At 41.4% G+C, this 16,776-nt stretch overlaps 2 protein-coding genes across 3 annotated transcripts; both read right to left on the reverse strand.

Moving 5' to 3' along the window:
- Positions 1-60: 60 nt before the first annotated feature.
- Positions 61-6,182, reverse strand: LOC139531525 (proteasome assembly chaperone 1-like). The gene is made up of 4 exons (XM_071328036.1): positions 1,151-6,182; positions 777-975; positions 531-661; positions 61-272 (listed from the first exon to the last, which is right to left on the reverse strand). The coding sequence occupies exons 2-4, from the start codon at positions 937-939 to the stop codon at positions 195-197; spliced, it is 372 nt and encodes a 123-aa protein (XP_071184137.1). The 5' UTR covers positions 940-975; positions 1,151-6,182; the 3' UTR covers positions 61-194.
- A 433-nt stretch (positions 6,183-6,615) lies between these two features.
- Positions 6,616-11,174, reverse strand: LOC139531507 (uroplakin-3b-like). 2 transcript variants are annotated; one of them, XM_071328016.1, is made up of 7 exons: positions 10,221-11,166; positions 9,581-9,643; positions 8,815-8,982; positions 8,341-8,572; positions 8,151-8,233; positions 7,916-8,045; positions 6,616-7,757 (listed from the first exon to the last, which is right to left on the reverse strand). In XM_071328016.1, the coding sequence occupies exons 4-7, from the start codon at positions 8,541-8,543 to the stop codon at positions 7,562-7,564; spliced, it is 612 nt and encodes a 203-aa protein (XP_071184117.1). In that variant the 5' UTR covers positions 8,544-8,572; positions 8,815-8,982; positions 9,581-9,643; positions 10,221-11,166; the 3' UTR covers positions 6,616-7,561. The 2 variants fall into 2 exon arrangements, with proteins under 2 accessions (XP_071184117.1, XP_071184109.1); XM_071328008.1 differs by lacking the exon at positions 9,581-9,643 and having other exon boundaries at positions 10,221-11,174.
- Between the last annotated feature and the right edge of the window lie 5,602 nt (positions 11,175-16,776).

A 16,776-nucleotide genomic window follows, 5' to 3' on the forward strand; every position in this document is an offset into this window, starting at 1 on the left:
AATGTCAGTCAATTTCAGTGTTCAGATCAATCAGAAATGTATTATTATCATGGGGGTGATTTGTTTTTATTTATTGAAAATGAAACATCAATTGCATATTATTTTGCAGTTAAATAAAAGAAAAATACAAAGCCTATCGAGTCAAAATAAACCCTCCACATTTAAGTATACAGGTTACTCTGAGTCTCGCTGATTTAAGTATACAGGTTACTCTGAGTCTCGCTGATTTTAGCAACCTTTCGGAGGACGTCTGCACTCGGACAAGACTCCAACTGGTGGTTAAAGGAGAGAAAGAGGGATCAGCAAAATGAAGATACTCACTGCTCTTAAGAAAACAAATGTGTTCATTCTACCACTCCTATTTTTGTGATATGTGACAGGAGATTGGTGGCACCTTAATTGGGGAGAACAGGCTCGAGGTAATGCCTGGAGCAGAATGGTATCAAATGTGTTTGATGCTATTCCATTCACTTTGTTCCTGGCATTATGAGCCATCCAACCCTCAGCAACCTCCTGTGTACAGTACTCACTTTAACCAACTTGCTTAAACTTGTCAGAGCAGGTTTGTAGGTTTCCATGGTGACTGAGTCTGGGCTGATGACATCAGAGTAACATTGGTACAGAACAGCTGGAATCTGATGGACTTGGCAGTGGCTCAGTACTGAGGAAAGAATAGAGATTCATTTTAGAATTTGGGTTATTCTGTGTGAAAATAATCCAAGAATGACCATGACTTTTTCCTGAACCCATGGAGAGCAGAGACAGTGTGGCGGTACCTGCAGCTGGCAGTCCAGTGAGGATGCTGGGCTGCCCTACTGCAGGGCAAAAGGCCTGGCATTTGTAAGCACTGCTCTTGAGGGAGCGTATGAAGGGGATGGTGCTACCGTAGAGGTAGTCTGGCATTTTGTACTCAGCCACAGGGCTGTCTGAAAGCACCATCACATTGAGCTCTCTATACTCAAGGCAGCCAAACACCTAGTACAGAAGGAAGGAGAGAGAAGGGCAGACAGAGAGACCTTTAGTCATTGCTGAAGAATGGTTTTTGGTCACCATAGCTCCTTAATTATAACCTTACATCTGCGTAATGTATTCATATCAAGCAGAGGGCATTAACCTCTACAAGACAACAATAAAATCACAAGAGCCTTACCTTTTCTGTCCATTCAAACAGCTGGTCCTCAGCAATGTAACAAGTACTTTGGCATATTAAAACCTACAAAAAGAAAACAATAATACGCTTTAAAGAATCTGTTGTAGTCGCTGAGTTGCATATCTCAGCGTTTCACTCGGACTACAGAAGCAATTAAAATAGTTAAAAACACACCTTAAAAGTTCCATATACAATGCATTCGGAAAGTATTCAGACCTGTTAACTTTTTCCACATTTTGTTACGTTACAGCCTTATTCTAAAATAAATTAAAATAGTTTTTTCCCCCTCATCAATCTACACACAATACCCCATAAAGACAAAGCATAAACACGTTTGTAGAAATGTTTGTAAATTACAAAAAAAAAGTATTCAGAACCTTTACTCAGTACTTTGTTGAAGCACGTTTGGCAGCGATTACAGAGTTTCTCCCATTCTTCTCTGCAGATCCTCTCAAGCTCTGTCAGGTTGAATGGGGAGCGTAGCTGCACAGCGATTTTCATGTCTCTCCAGAGATGTTCGATCGGGCTCAAGGCTCTGGCTGGGCAACTCAAGGACTAGGGTTGCACCTTTTGGGGAAGATTCAGAGGTGGAAACTTTCCATGGGAATTAACGGGAATATATGCAAATTAATATTAATACCATTTAAATGTAGATGTTTTTTTTAAATTGGATATAGAGTTAAAGTCAGAAGTTTACATACACCTTAGCCAAATTAATTTAAATTCAGGTTTTCACAATTTCTGACACTTAATCCTAGTAAACATTCCCTGTCTTAGGTCAGCTAGGATCACCACTATTTTAAGAATGTGAAATGTCAGAATAATAGTAGAGAGAATTAGTTCAGCTTTTATTTCTTTCATCACATTCCCTGTGGGTCAGAAGTTTACATACACTCAATTAGAATTTGGTAGCATTGCCTTTAAAAAAAAAAAACTTTTCGGTTAGCCTTCCACAAGCTTCCCTCAATAAATTGGGTGAATTTTGGCCCATTCCTCCTGACAGAGCTGGTGTAACTGAGTCAGGTTTGTAGGCCTCCTTGCTTGCACACGCTTTTTCAGTTCTGCCCACAAATGTTCTATAGGATTGAGGTCAGGGCTTTGTGATGGCCACTCCAATACCTTGACTTTGTTGTCCTGAAGCCATTTTGCCACAACTTTGGAAGTATGCTTGGGGTCATTGTCTATTTGGAAGACCCATGTGTGAACAAGCTGTAACTTCCTGACTGATGTCTTGAGATGTTGCTTCAATATATCCACATACTTTTCCTACCTCATGATGCCACCTATTTTGTGAAATGCACCAGTCCCTCCTGCAGCAAAGAACCCCCACAACATGATGCTGCCACCCCCGTGCTTCACGGTTGGGATGGTGTTCTTCAGCTTGCAAGGATCCCCCTTTTCCTCCAAACATAACGATGGTCATTATGGCCAAACAGCTCTATTTTTGTTTCATCAGACCAGAGGACATTTCTCCAAAAAGTACGATCTTTATCCCCATGTGCAGTTGCAAACTGTAGTCTGGCTTTTTTAATCGCGGTTAAGTACCCGTTTCCTCCAGCATCTTCACAAGGTCCTTTGCTGCTGTTCTGGGATTGATTTGCATATTTTCACACCAAATACGTTCATCTCTAGGAGACACAACGTGTCTCCTTCCTGAGCGGTATGACGGCTGCATTAAACAGCCATCACTAACATTGAGTGGCTGCTGCCAACACACTGACTCAATCTCTAGCCACTTTAATAATTCAAAATTGGATGTAATAAATGTATCACTAGTCACTTTAAACAATGCCACTTTATATCATGTTTACATACCCTACATTACTCATCTCATATGTATATACTGTACTCTATACCATCTACTGCATCATTCCTTTACACTTGTGTGTATAAGGTAGTTGTTGTAAAATTGTTAGATTACTTGTTAGATATTACTGCACTGTCGCTACACTCGCATTAACATCTGTTAACCATGTGTATGTGATTACATCCGATTTGACAGAGCTTTTGAGTTCCTCTGTGGAGATTTGAGAATCTTCCAGAAGGACAACCATCTCTGCAGCACTCCAACAATCAGGCATTTATGGTAGAGTGGCCAGACGGAAGCCACTCTTCAATAAAAGGCACATGACATGACAGCCCGCTTGGAGTTTGCCAAAACTCCTAAGGTGAAGCATGGTGGTGGCAGCATCATGCTGACGGGATGTTTTTCAGCGACAGGGACTGTGAGACTAGTCACGATCGAGGCAAAGATGAACAGAGCAAAGTACATAGATCCTTGATGAAAACCTGCTACAGAGCGCTCAGGACCTAAGACTGGGGCGAAGGTTCACCTTCAAACAGGACAACGACCCTAAGCACACAGCCAAGACAACGCAGGAGTGGCTTCGGGACAAGTCTCTGAATGTCCTTGAGTGGCCCAGCCAAACTTGAAACCAATCAAACATCTCTGGAGACACCTGAAAATAACTGTGCAGCATTGCTCCCCATCCAACCTGACAGAGCTTGAGAGGATCTGCAGAGAGGAATGGGAGAAACTCCCCATATACATGTGTGCCAAGCTTGTAGCGTCATACCCAAGAAGACTCGAGGCTGTAATCACTGCCAAAGGTGCTTCAACAAAGTACTGAGTAAAGGGTCTGAGTACTAATGTAAATGTGATAGTTCAGTAAAAAAAAGTGGTCTAAGGCACAACATCACAGTGCTAGATGTGCCACTAGAAATTCTGGGTTCGAGTCTAGGCTCTGTCGCAGCCGGCCGCGACCGGGAGACCCATGGGGTGGCGCACAATTGGCCCAGCGTTGTCCGGGTTAGAGGAGGGTTTGGTCGGCAGGGATGTCCTTGTCCCATCGTGCACTAGCGACTCCTGTGGCAGGCTGGGCGCAGTGCATGCTGACACAGTCGCCAGGTGTACGGTGTTTCCTCCGACACATTGGTGCGGCTATCTTCCGGGTTAAGTGGGCAATGTGTCAAGAAGCAATGCGGCTTGGTTGGGATGGGTTGTGTTTCGGAGGACGCACAGCTCTCGATCCTTCGCCTCTCCCGAGTCCGTAAGGGAGTTGCAGCGATGAGACAAGACTGTAACTACCAATTGGATACCACGAAAAAGGGGTAAATAAAATTTTAAAAATCTGTTTTTGCTTTGTCATTATGGAGTATTGTGTGTAGATTGATAAGGGAAAAATTGGTTTTAATCAGTTTTAGAATAAGGCTGTAACATAACAAAAATTTTAAAAAGTCAAGGGGTCTGAATACTTTCCGAAGGCACTGTATATTTTTTAGAATCACAACAGTAGTCCACTGGACCATTACTAGTATTATCGGACCGATATAGACGTCTGTAGCACAGGAAAAACATATTTTCAGCATTTCTGCTTTGGCAAAAAAAAGGTACTTATAATTAAGAACAGTATCTTGCAGGATTCAATTGTTGGAATTGTAAGAGTTGTTGCCCTGTCCCTTTCTCTGTGATTTGTCATTGTAATGGAATCCAGAAAGAACAAAAACCTGTCCTCTGTAACGGGGTGAGTGACTGCTTGCGGGGAAGTCAGGCGCAGGAGAGCAGAGATGAGTGATAACAGGAGAACTTTAATATACACCCTGGCCCAAAGGCACAGGCGAGGCAGCACAAAGCACAACCACGGTAACATGAACCGGATTAAACAAAACAAACAATCCTAGGTTTGAAACAAGCCAGCCAGTAGCGTAACGCCCTACACAAAGAACAATTCCACACACAGACATGGGGGAAACAGAGGGTAATATACATTTAGTCTGATGAGGGAATGTGAACCAGGTGTGAGGGAAGACAAAACAAATGGAAAATGAAAGGTGGAGCAGCGATGGCTAGAAGGCCGGTGACTTCGACCACCGAACGCCGCCCGAACAAGAACAGAAACTGTCTACTCTTTAGATGACTGATGTAGCTGGCACGGTAACTGTTGTTTAACTTAACAGAAAAAGACTAAACTAGTGTTTATTCGCAGTGCTGCGCTCGTATTGTAACTGACATGTAACGTTAGCTAATGTTTCATCCCCTCTCGACTGAGGTGAATGAATAAGCTACGCTAGTGAGTAGCAACCACAGCCAGGTCAGCTCTAGCCTCTATTTATCTGTCAGACAACGATATGGGGAGGCTATTATTACTATCTAACAGCAGTTGTTTGTATGGAAATGTTTTGTAGCCTTTGTTTTGTCCCGTTTCAGAAGTTAATGTACTTGGCAAGCTTTCACCAGTCGATGTACCGTTAGAGAGCTGGTCAAAAGTTGGCTTACATTAGCTATTATTTTTGCCTCACTCAAACTTGACCTGAATCAAACGATGAAACCATCGGCCAAACGATTGAAGATTGATATTTTTTTCATTGCAATGTGAGTTTTATTAGTCAGTATGGCAATGTAATTTTATTGATATGTTAGTTTGCCTAGCTAATTCCCTACTTTTCACACTGACACAGTAATAAACAGCTCTAACAGTACAGGCTTCACTGTCATGGTGGACAGTAGAGGTCTGTGTGGGACCGATTTCTTCATCCCGCTGGCTTTCTGTCTGACTCCCACCCGCTGCAGAACTTGTCCCAAGTGCAATTTGCAGTATATTCAGTGAATGATACAAAGTTCCATCTTGAATTGATGCTTAAACCTACATGACAGCTGCTTAAGTTTAAGCTACAGTCTGGGATCTGGGAATAACTGGTCATTTCAATTATTGCAACACAATATTGATTATTGAATTATCATGGATCTAGTTCAGTCTTATCAATCACTTAAATATATTTAATAATCGCTTACCTAGCTTGATGTCTGTGGGCATTTATGCTTACTTTTGTTTTTCTAAATAGAGATGGCTAGAAGGGCCATGTGTCATAAAGAATTGTGTAGAAATGTGCTTTAGATGCCCCCAAAAATTGGAGGACCAGGGACTGTAGTGACGCCTCTTGCACTGATGCACTGCCTTAGACCGCTGCACCACCCGGGAGCCCTACAAAAAATCATAGATTGACTATCAATAATATAATAATACCTTTAGCAAAAAAAGTGTATTTTTAATTTACAATATGTAGGATCTATGAGAATAGAAAGGTACAGAACTTTTGTGGAACATCACAGCACAGTTTAAAAATATATGGCACATAGAAATAAAAACTGGATAGTGTTCAGAGATAGATGGGAGTGGAGCTGTAGGATGGGAATAAAAACAAACAAAAGATAACTATTGTAAAATATACTGTGTCCGTAAAATGTATATAGTATGTATAAGATGGAAGTAGAAGCCTATGTGTTGTTGTCCATTAGTTTACTCTAATTAGGGGAGGGATGTTAGGGTTAGGGGAAAATAATAAAGAAAAATATATATTTTTAAATATATATGGGAGATTGGAAATTATGCATTAATGTAAGCCACAATCTATCTGCTACATTAAAACTGATCTACCCCCCCCAAAGAAAAAGAAAAATGCTGGTAAACAATACATTTAGTTTTATTTTTTTTCTCACAAAACTGGGCCTTTACTAGTCAATCAATCACATTTATTTATAAAGCCCTTCTTACAGCAGATGTCACAAAGTGCTATACAGAAACCCAGCCTAAAACCCCAAACAGCAAGCAATGCAGATGTAGAAGCATGGTGGCTAGGAAAAACTGCCTAGAAGGGCAGGAACCTGGTTCCAACTGTGCCGGATGGAGATTATAACAGTACATTGCCAGGATGTTCAAACGTTCAAAGATGACCAGCAGGGTAGGTCTGCATCTTGTGACCTTAGCGTACGTGTAGGTATGTACGGCTGGACCAAATCGGAGAGATAGGTAGAAGCAAGCCCATGTAATGCTTTGTAGGTTAGCAGTCCTTTATTACTAGTCCTTTCAGCACAGGCGTCACCCACCAGCTGTCATTTATGTTGATTTAAAATGTTAAGGGGTTAGCTATTATATGACAAAGTTTGGTAAACAATTTGTTTAAAAAAATGTAATGTTCATTTTCATAGAATGACCCATTTACACACTACACAGCAATGATGACAGCATATAGGAGATGAGAGAAATTGAGTATTATGAACGTCTCTTTCTATTTTGATTATTGTAAAAAGGGGAAAAAAAATATTAATATACGGTTACATTTTTTTGTTTTGATTAGCTTGGTGCACTCAATTGCATATTTTTGTTTGTCTAAATATATTATATTTATGACACAAGTCATTGCCTCCAAATAAATTTAGCCTATAACGTGAATTTAACATATTATGTTAAACATAGGACTCGACTCCAGCTATTTTAAATGAAGCAACAGACCTCTAAATAGCTATCAAACCCCCAGCCTTAATATCATAAAAATATTGATCATGAATGACAATAAGAAATTGATGTTGCCAATGAACCACTAAGTGCAACATTTTCCTCTCACAAACACTTACTACAATTCTGTGGCCGTTTTTTTCAAATCATAGTCAGTGTAGCTCTTGAGCCTAATGGGGCTAGTGACTGTGGGTCTCTGTGGCTCATCCTCATAAGCACGGTTTACATAGGGGGAAGGGTCCTTCAAGTTGTGAGTGTCATACATGCGCACTGATCCTGGAACTTGGATTTCCTGTTTCTCCTTCCGACAGCAACTGCAGAGGACATAGAGGGTTGGAGAAATCAATGAATGTTAGGTAGCCTATTAGATACATGCTAAGTAGCCGACTATGGAAATGGAAATGAACATTGTGTCTATGAACCCTATGTCTATGAAGTTTAACTGGGAAAGGTGGTAGGTAATATGACTCACAGGACATAGCTCAGCATGATGAGCAATAGCAGCAGCAGCAAGGCCAGGAAGGAACTCAGGATAGATGTTATGACAATCATGGACGCAGACCTTCCAGCAAAGCCATTATCAATTCTTTCAGGGTCTTTCACTGGAGGAATAGACAATGGTGTTGTTTTTACGTTTAGCAGAGGTTCATGGACATTTCCGATTTACTGAGTACTGTAGATTCAGAAAATATATGGGAAGTCCTTACAAGGGTAAAGAGTGATGTTGTTGGACCACAAACTCTCCGCAACAACTGTTTTGTTCGCTGGGTTGATAAGAACATACTTAAATCTGAAATAGTGGAAGAACATAATTTAGGTTGGTTGCATTGAATTCACACAATGGTACTTCAACTTAGATCCAACGTCAATGCACTGGGGTGAAGGAGGGGTTCTGACCTGGCAGTGGAGCCAACAGGCAATATTCCATTACAGTTCGGAGTGGAGCAGCTACCGTCAGAGCCAACCCTGAAGTAGTCTGTTCCAGCGACGATGGGGCAGGGGTAGTCTTTCTGAAGCCCCAACTTGGTCAGAAAGTATTTCTTCGAGGTGTTGGAAGAGAAGGCGGTTGGATAAGGAGAGAGGGTGTCAATGTAGGCCATGTTCTTGTCGGCCTCATAATTGCTGCCTCCTGTTGAAATGTAACAAGGTTGTAGAATAAGAAATAACAAAAATGCAATACTGTGCTTTCTTTGTCTTTATTCTGTATGTGAAGTACAACATACCTAATCTACTTTGGTGCACCAAAACGTTCTAAAATGTTGACATTGCATGTCTTTTTCTTTATAAATCATAGACGGAAGAATGTTCAATTGCTCTTCCTGTATGCCATTTGGTTTTATATTTCCTATCAAATGCAGAGGATTCCAGTACCTGTATCTATGGCTGATACGAGCCATATTTCACAGGTAGTTGTAGAATTGCAGGACAAATTGTCCAGACTGTTGAAGTAACAACTTGGGGACGTCAGTATCACTGAATTAGAGGTCAGTTTCGCAGCCAAGCTGGAAGGGTTTATTGCAGGAGTGTTGTTGACTTGTACTGCGAAAGAACAAAGAAAAAAACATTTGGACTATTCCCAAAAACGATTGATAATTTGATCATTACAATGAAAGAGAATGTTTTCTTTTCTAAACTGTTTCCTCTTTGTTTTTACAGATTATTCTTTTACCTGAAATGTTCCAACACACATTTCGGGTGTGTCGAGTGAAACTGATTGACGGTTGTATAAAAAGCCAGGCCCACTGTTATGGACTTTCTATCCCACTTTGCATCAATATATTTAATTGAAATTATCTGTCATCTTTGCCAAATTTCTCAATACTGGCTAAACCAGTGAGGGAGGTCAGGTTACTGTGCAACATATGAGACGTCACATTACTCAAGTTCAGTCATGCCAATTTGATCTGAAAACTACACCTAATAATTAAGTCTCCTCCCAATATTATAAGTGTTCCATACAGCATACATTGTGAGTGGGTTTTCCACGCTGTATTTAAGTGACTCATTTCTGAAATGTTGTTCAGCAGAAACTCAGCACATCTGACTAATACTGGTGGAGTCAGCTTGATAGTTTATCACATTAAATCTGAAGAAAGGTTGGTCTCTTATAGTACACATTTTGTTTTATGGAACCCACCTGTTTTTCAGCAAAAACTCTGACACGTATGCTTTCTCTGGAGCCAACTGAACACAACAGGAACTTCAAATGACATAGTAACAAAATAGTTACATGCAGCCTAAATTCAATGCCATAAAACAAATTTCAAATCCCCACTTTCTTTAATTGCTGTGATTTGTTTTCAATTATCATCGATTTAAAAAAACATATGAGCTACCATACCAGGTCTCAGGGATGGCTAACTCTGGAGATCCCTTTGATCTCAAGTGAGTTAGCTAAAAAAAAAAAAAAATGGAATTATCTCCAAAACTCTCTAAAATTGGAAAGGGTTGGTTCCTTTAGGGCTGATTGAGGACCTTTTTATTGATTTGTTTGTTTTATATGATTGTGTTTTGCTTTTCTTGTATTGATGTGTATAGTGTATATTAATGTATATGTTTAATACAGGGCTCATCTGTAAAAGAGACCTTGGTCTCAGCATGACTCCCAGTCAAAATAAAGGTTAAATAAATAACTTGCATAACTGAAACTGAGGTAAATACCTTTAAGATCATATGTGAAAGATCATCCTGGATATTAATAACTTTAACAATCCACAAAAAAACTATTCAGACACTCGACATATTGTGAATATTACAACTAAAAAAAATCCACTTACTTTGACACAACCCAGTCCAGAAAGACAGGCAAAACACTACATAAAATAGTAATGCCATTTCTTCGAACACTTTGGTATGCTGTATGTTGCTCACTGCTCCTGGGAAAGTGACTGAACTTAGCTGATGTGAACGTTCCTAAATAGATTCCCTACCCATCCCCTTTTAAAAGAGAATGAATCAAACACAGGTTGGTCTGTGGTCTGTATGGGTGTGTGCGGTTATTCCTGATTGAAATCATTTGTGGTGTTTGCTACAGGTGTTTTGCACGCCTAGACATGCCTACGCTTTTGTTCAATTTTGTTTTCTTTTCTTAATACACCAAAACCTCATGGCACAGCCCATGTTGACTATTATTTCATTCAGGTGAATATTCCTTTGACATATTCTTGGCAGGATTTAACCAGTTACTCAATTGTTAATTCATTTCTCCAGAGATGTGGTTTATTACATTGTAAACGGACAGGTGTAAGAAACAATCATTATGTCAAAGCTTGAGAATCTGTAAATATACCTGCCGAACTATTCATAGTTATTAGTCTTCAGTTTGTATTACAAACATATGTTCACACCTTCAAAGGTTATCCTATGTAAGTCAAATTATAACACTTGTAGGAATTGAAACATATTAAACGGTTTAGGGTGTTTTTCAAAATGAGACAAACCTGATTTTATCAGCTATGTAAAACTGTAGTGATCACTTTTTTTAATAAAAGAAAAGTTATGCCTTCATTATAAAGCAAAGTGTATTTTCCTTAATGGACATTGCTGTAGTAGTTACTAAGGTGGTGTGTGTTGTAATTTGTGATCCCAGGGCTATGTGCAGGAGAAGTCGACATCTCTATCTGGTCTTTGGAAGAGCCATAACTGAAGTCAAAAATACACACACACCTCAAGATGAGACATTAGTTGGTAAAGGATATGTAATGGGCTGTATAACCTGGTATAACTTAGAAATTCCCAATAATAAGTCATTTTTGTTGGCATTCATTGAAATTAACCCCACTAACTATCCATTGTTAGGTTCTGTCCCTGTGTGCCTCACCAGTCCAGCACAGCTCCCAGCAGATCCTCCAAAAAGTTATACAGCTGCACCATTGAGAGCATCTTGACTGGCTGCATTACCGCTTGGTACGGCAACTGCAAGGCACCCGAACACAAGACGCAACAGAGGGTAGCGAGTACAGCCCAGTACATCACTGTGGCCGAGCTCCCTGCCATCCAGGACCTCTATACCCAGCAGTGACAGAGGAAAAACCCCAAAAACTGTCAAAGACTCCAGCCACCCAAGCACAGCAAGCAGAGTCTGGAACCAAGAGGACCATGAACAGCTTCTACCCCCAAGCAATAAGACTGCTAAAACAGGCTGCTAAAAGCTACCAGGATTACCTGCATTTACTTAACTAGCTCTCTTGCACCGACTCACACTGGTCTCTACCCACACACACTACATACGCCCACACATGCATACTGACTCAGTCTATTATCTATCCTGTTGCCTACTCATTTTACCCCTACCTATATCTACATAGCTACCTCAATTACCTCGTAACCTTGAACATCAACTTGGTGCTGGTACTCCCTGTATATAGCCATGTTATTTTTACTAGTTGTTATTCACTGTGTATTTATTCCTCGTGTCACTATTTTCATTTTCTTTAACTCTGCATTGTTGGAAAAGAACCCATTAGTAAGCATTCCACTTGTTAGTCTAAAAATAATGTGACATAACATTTGACTTTCATTTGACTACAAACAAAATGCGTTGAGACTGTAAACAAGACATTGACAGCTTCATAAATATAGGCAGGTGTTGTTTACATTGTCAACTGCACTGCTGCATCTCCAGTTCTGCAACTTTAGAGCAACAACCCACTTCGGAGGGAGTTTGTGAAAAGTCTAGACTTGATAGAAGTGGAAATAAGATTAAGCTTACTTTTTAAAAATCTTAGAATAGGAACAATCTAAATAGAATGTTATGTTGTAAACTTAGAGTTCAGTAGAGAAGTTGAGGCCTATTCCTTATACAGTACCATTCAAAAGTTTGGACACCTACTCATTCCAGGGTTTTTCTTGTTTTTTAAACGATTTTCTACATTGTAGAATAATAGTGAAGACATAAAAACTATGAAATAACATATATGGAATCATGTAGTAACCAAAAAAGTGTTACAAATCAAAATATTTGATATTTTTCAAAGTAGCCACCCTTTGCCTTGACATTTTTGCACACTTGGCATTTTGTCAACCAGCTTCATGAGGTAGTCACTGGGAATGCATTTCAATTAACAGGTGTGCATTGTTAATTTGTGGAATTTCTTTCCTTCTTAATGCATTTGAGCCAATCAGTTGTGTTGTGACAAGGTAGGGGTGGTATACAGAAGATATCCCTACTTGGTAAAAGACCAAGTCCATATTATGGCAAGAACAGCTCAAATAAGCAAAGAGAAACGACAGTCCATCATTACTTTAAGACATGAAGGTCAGTCAATCTGGAACATTTTAAGGACTTTCAAGTGCAGTCGCAAAAAACATCAAGCGCTATGATGAAACTGGCTCTCATGAGAACCACCACAGGAAAGGAAGACCCAGAGTTACCTCTGCTGCAGAGGATAAGTTCATTAGAGTTAACTAGCTTCAGAGTTTGTTCTGTTAGGTGACCTAAACTGGGATATGCTTAACACCCCGGCAGTCCTACAATCCAAGCTTGATGCCCTCAATCTCACACAAATCATCAAGGAACCCACCAGGTACAACCCTAAATCCGTAAACATGGGCACCCTAATAGACATTATCCTGACCAACCTGCCCTCCAAATACACCTCTGCTGTCTTCAATCAAGATCTCAGCGATCACTGCCTCATTGCCTGTATCCGCCACGGGTCCGCGGTCAAACGACCACCCCTCATCACTGTCAAACGCTCCCTAAAACACTTCTGCGAGCAGGCCTTTCTAATCGACCTGGCCCGGGTACCCTGGAAGGATATTGACCTCATCCCGTCAGTTGAGGATGCCTGGTCATTCTTTAAATGTTACTTCCTCACCATATTAGACAAGCATGCTCCGTTCAAAAAATGCAGAACCAAGAACAGATATAGCCCTTGGTTCACTCCAGACCTGACTGCCCTCGACCAGCACAAAAACATCCTGTGGCGAACTGCAATAGCATCGAAGAGCCCCCGCGATATGCAACTGTTCAGGGAAGTCAGGAACCAATACACGCAGTCAGTCAGGAAAGCAAAGGCCAGCTTTTTCAAGCAGAAATTCGCATCCTGTAGCTCTAACTCCAAAAAGTTCTGGGATACTGTAAAGTCCATGGAGAACAAGAGCACCTCCTCCCAGCTGCCCACTGCACTGAGGCTAGGTAACACGGTCACCACCGATAAATCCGTGATAATCGAAGACTTCAACAAGCATTTCTCAATGGCTGGCCATGCCTTCCTCCTGGCGACTCCAACCTTGGCCAACAGCCCCGCCCCCCCCGCTGCTACTCGCCCAAGCCTCCCCAGCTTCTCCTTTACCCAAATCCAGATAGCAGATGTTCTGAAAGAGCTGGAAAACCTGGACCCATACAAATCAGCTGGGCTTGACAATCTGGACCCCCTATTTCTGAAACTGTCCGCCGCCATTGTCGCACCCCCTATTACCAGCCTGTTCAACCTCTCCTTCGTATCATCTGAGATCCCCAAGGATTGGAAAGCTGCCGCGGTCATCCCCCTCTTCAAAGGGGGAGACACCCTGGACCCAAACTGTTACAGACCTATATCCATCCTGCCCTGCCTATCTAAGGTCTTCGAAAGCCAAGTCAACAAACAGATCACTGACCATCTCGAATCCCACCGTACCTTCTCCGCTGTGCAATCCGGTTTCCGAGCCGGTCACGGGTGCACCTCAGCCACGCTCAAGGTACTAAACGACATCATAACCGCCATCGATAAAAGACATTACTGTGCAGCCGTCTTCATCGACCTGGCCAAGGCTTTCGACTCTGTCAATCACCATATTCTTATCGGCAGACTCAGTAGCCTCGGTTTTTCTAATGACTGCCTTGCCTGGTTCACCAACTACTTTGCAGACAGAGTTCAGTGTGTCAAATCGGAGGGCATGTTGTCCGGTCCTCTGGCAGTCTCTATGGGGGTACCACAGGGTTCAATTCTCGGGCCGACTCTTTTCTCTGTATACATCAATGATGTTGCTCTTGCTGCGGGCGATTCCCTGATCCACCTCTACGCAGACGACACCATTCTATATACTTCCGGCCCTTCCTTGGACACTGTGCTATCTAACCTCCAAACGAGCTTCAATGCCATACAACACTCCTTCCGTGGCCTCCAACTGCTCTTAAACGCTAGTAAAACCAAATGCATGCTTTTCAACCGTTCGCTGCCTGCACCCGCACGCCCGACTAGCATCACCACCCTGGACGGTTCCGACCTAGAATATGTGGACATCTATAAGTACCTAGGTGTCTGGCTAGACTGCAAACTCTCCTTCCAGACTCATATCAAACATCTCCAATCCAAAATCAAATCAAGAATCGGCTTTCTATTCCGCAACAAAGCCTCCTTCACTCACGCCGCCAAACTTACCCTAGTAAAACTGACTATCCTACCGATCCTCGACTTCGGCGATGTCATCTACAAAATAGCTTCCAACACTCTACTCAGCAAACTGGATGCAGTTTATCACAGTGCCATTCGTTTTGTTACTAAAGCACCTTATACGACCCACCACTGCGACCTGTATGCCCTAGTCGGCTGGCCCTCGCTACATGTTCGTCGTAAGACCCACTGGCTCCAGGTCATCTACAAGGCTATGCTAGGTAAAGTGCCGCCTTATCTCAGTTCACTGGTCACGATGGCTACACCCACCCGCAGCACGCGCTCCAGCAGGTGTATCTCACTGATCATCCCTAAAGCTAAAACCTCATTTGGACGCCTTTCCTTCCAGTTCTCTGCTGCCTGCGACTGGAACGAATTGCAAAAATCTCTGAAGTTGGAGACTTTTATCTCCCTCAACAACTTTAAAAATCTGCTATCCGAGCAGCTAACCGATCGCTGCAGCTGTACATAGTCCATCTGTAAACTACCCACCCAATTTACCTACCTCACCCCCCATACTGCTTTTATTTATTTACTTTTCTGCTCTTTTGCACACCAGTATCTCTTCTTGCACATGATCATCTGATGATTTATCACTCCAGTGTTAATCTGCTAAATTGTAATTATTCGATTTATTGCCTACCTCATGCCTTTTGCACACATTGTATATAGATTCTCTTTTTTTCTACCATGTTATTGACTTGTTTATTGTTTACTCCATGTGTAACTCTGTGTTGTCTGTTCACACTGCTATGCTTTATCTTGGCCAGGTCGCAGTTGCAAATGAGAACTTGTTCTCAACTAGCCTACCTGGTTAAATAAAGGTGAAATAAATAAAAATAAAAAATAAATAAAATAAAAAACTGCACCTCCGATTGTAGCCCAAATAAATGCTTCACAGAGTTCAAGTAACAGACATCTCAATATCAACTTTTTTAAAATTTAATTTACTTAACTAGGCAAGAATTACAAATTCTTACTTACAATGACTGCATGAATCAGGCCTTCATGGTTGAATTGCTGCAAAGAAACCACTACTAAAGGACACCAATAAGAAGACTTGCTTGGGCCAAGTAACATGAACAATGGACATTCGACCGGTGGAAATATGTCCTTTGCTCTGATGAGTCCAAATTTTAGATTTTTGGTTCCAGATGCCGTGTCTTTGTGAGATGCAGAGTAGGTGAACGGATGATCTCCGCATGTGTGGTTCCCACCATGAAGCATGGAGGTGTGATGTGCTTTGCTGGTGACACTGTTGGTGATTTTATTTAGAATTCAAGGCACACTTAACCAGCATTGCCACACCATCCCATCTGGTTTGCGCTTACTGGGACAATCATTTGTTTTTCAACAGAACAATGACCCAACACACCTCCAGGCTGCGTAAGGGCTATTTGACCAAGGAGAGTGATGGAGTGCTGCATCAGATGACCTGGCCTCCACAATCACCTGACCTCAACCCAATTGAGATGGTTTGGGATGAGTTGGACCGCAGAGTGAAGGAAAAGCAGCCAACAAGTGCCCAGCATATGTGGGAACTCCTTCAAGACTGGAAAAGCATTCCAGATAATACTTTGAAGAATCTCATTTTGATTTGTTGAACACTTTTTGGATACTAAATGATTCCATGCGTAATTTCATAGTTTGACAATGTAGAAAATAGTTAAACCCTTGGAAAGCAAAACCTTTGAATTAGTAGGTGACCAAAATTTTTACTGGTACTGTATGTCATTGGATGAACAAGACACATGCAATAAAGATGACAACATACCCTGCAATGATTGCTTCCTGGTAAAGTAATTGCAGATCCATGTTTTACCCAGGTTATTACTGCAAGCACTTCTCTATAAAAATCCTAATACAAGCATCTGCTTTCCTCTTAGAACAAATACTCAAAGAAATCCATTATCCTTCCCCAAATTCATTTCACGAGGGGTGACCCTTATAGGAGTTA

Source organism: Salvelinus alpinus, chromosome 1, assembly GCF_045679555.1.
Source record: "Salvelinus alpinus chromosome 1, SLU_Salpinus.1, whole genome shotgun sequence".
Classification (NCBI taxonomy): Eukaryota; Metazoa; Chordata; class Actinopteri; order Salmoniformes; family Salmonidae; genus Salvelinus; species Salvelinus alpinus.

Coding starts and splice junctions, on each gene's coding strand:
- LOC139531525 (XM_071328036.1), bottom strand. CDS start 939: ATGGTGCTTTCAGACAGCCCTGTGGCTGAGTACAAAATGCCAGACTAC. Junction 662..776: donor CACTGGACTGCCAGCTGCAG/GTACCGCCACAC, acceptor TTCTTTCCTCAG/TACTGAGCCACTGCCAAGTC. Junction 273..530: donor GTTTAAGCAAGTTGGTTAAA/GTGAGTACTGTA, acceptor TTTAACCACCAG/TTGGAGTCTTGTCCGAGTGC.
- LOC139531507 (XM_071328008.1), bottom strand. CDS start 10,278: ATGGCATTACTATTTTATGTAGTGTTTTGCCTGTCTTTCTGGACTGGG. Junction 8,234..8,340: donor CCTGTTGGCTCCACTGCCAG/GTCAGAACCCCT, acceptor CCACTATTTCAG/ATTTAAGTATGTTCTTATCA. Junction 8,046..8,150: donor CAACATCACTCTTTACCCTT/GTAAGGACTTCC, acceptor CTATTCCTCCAG/TGAAAGACCCTGAAAGAATT.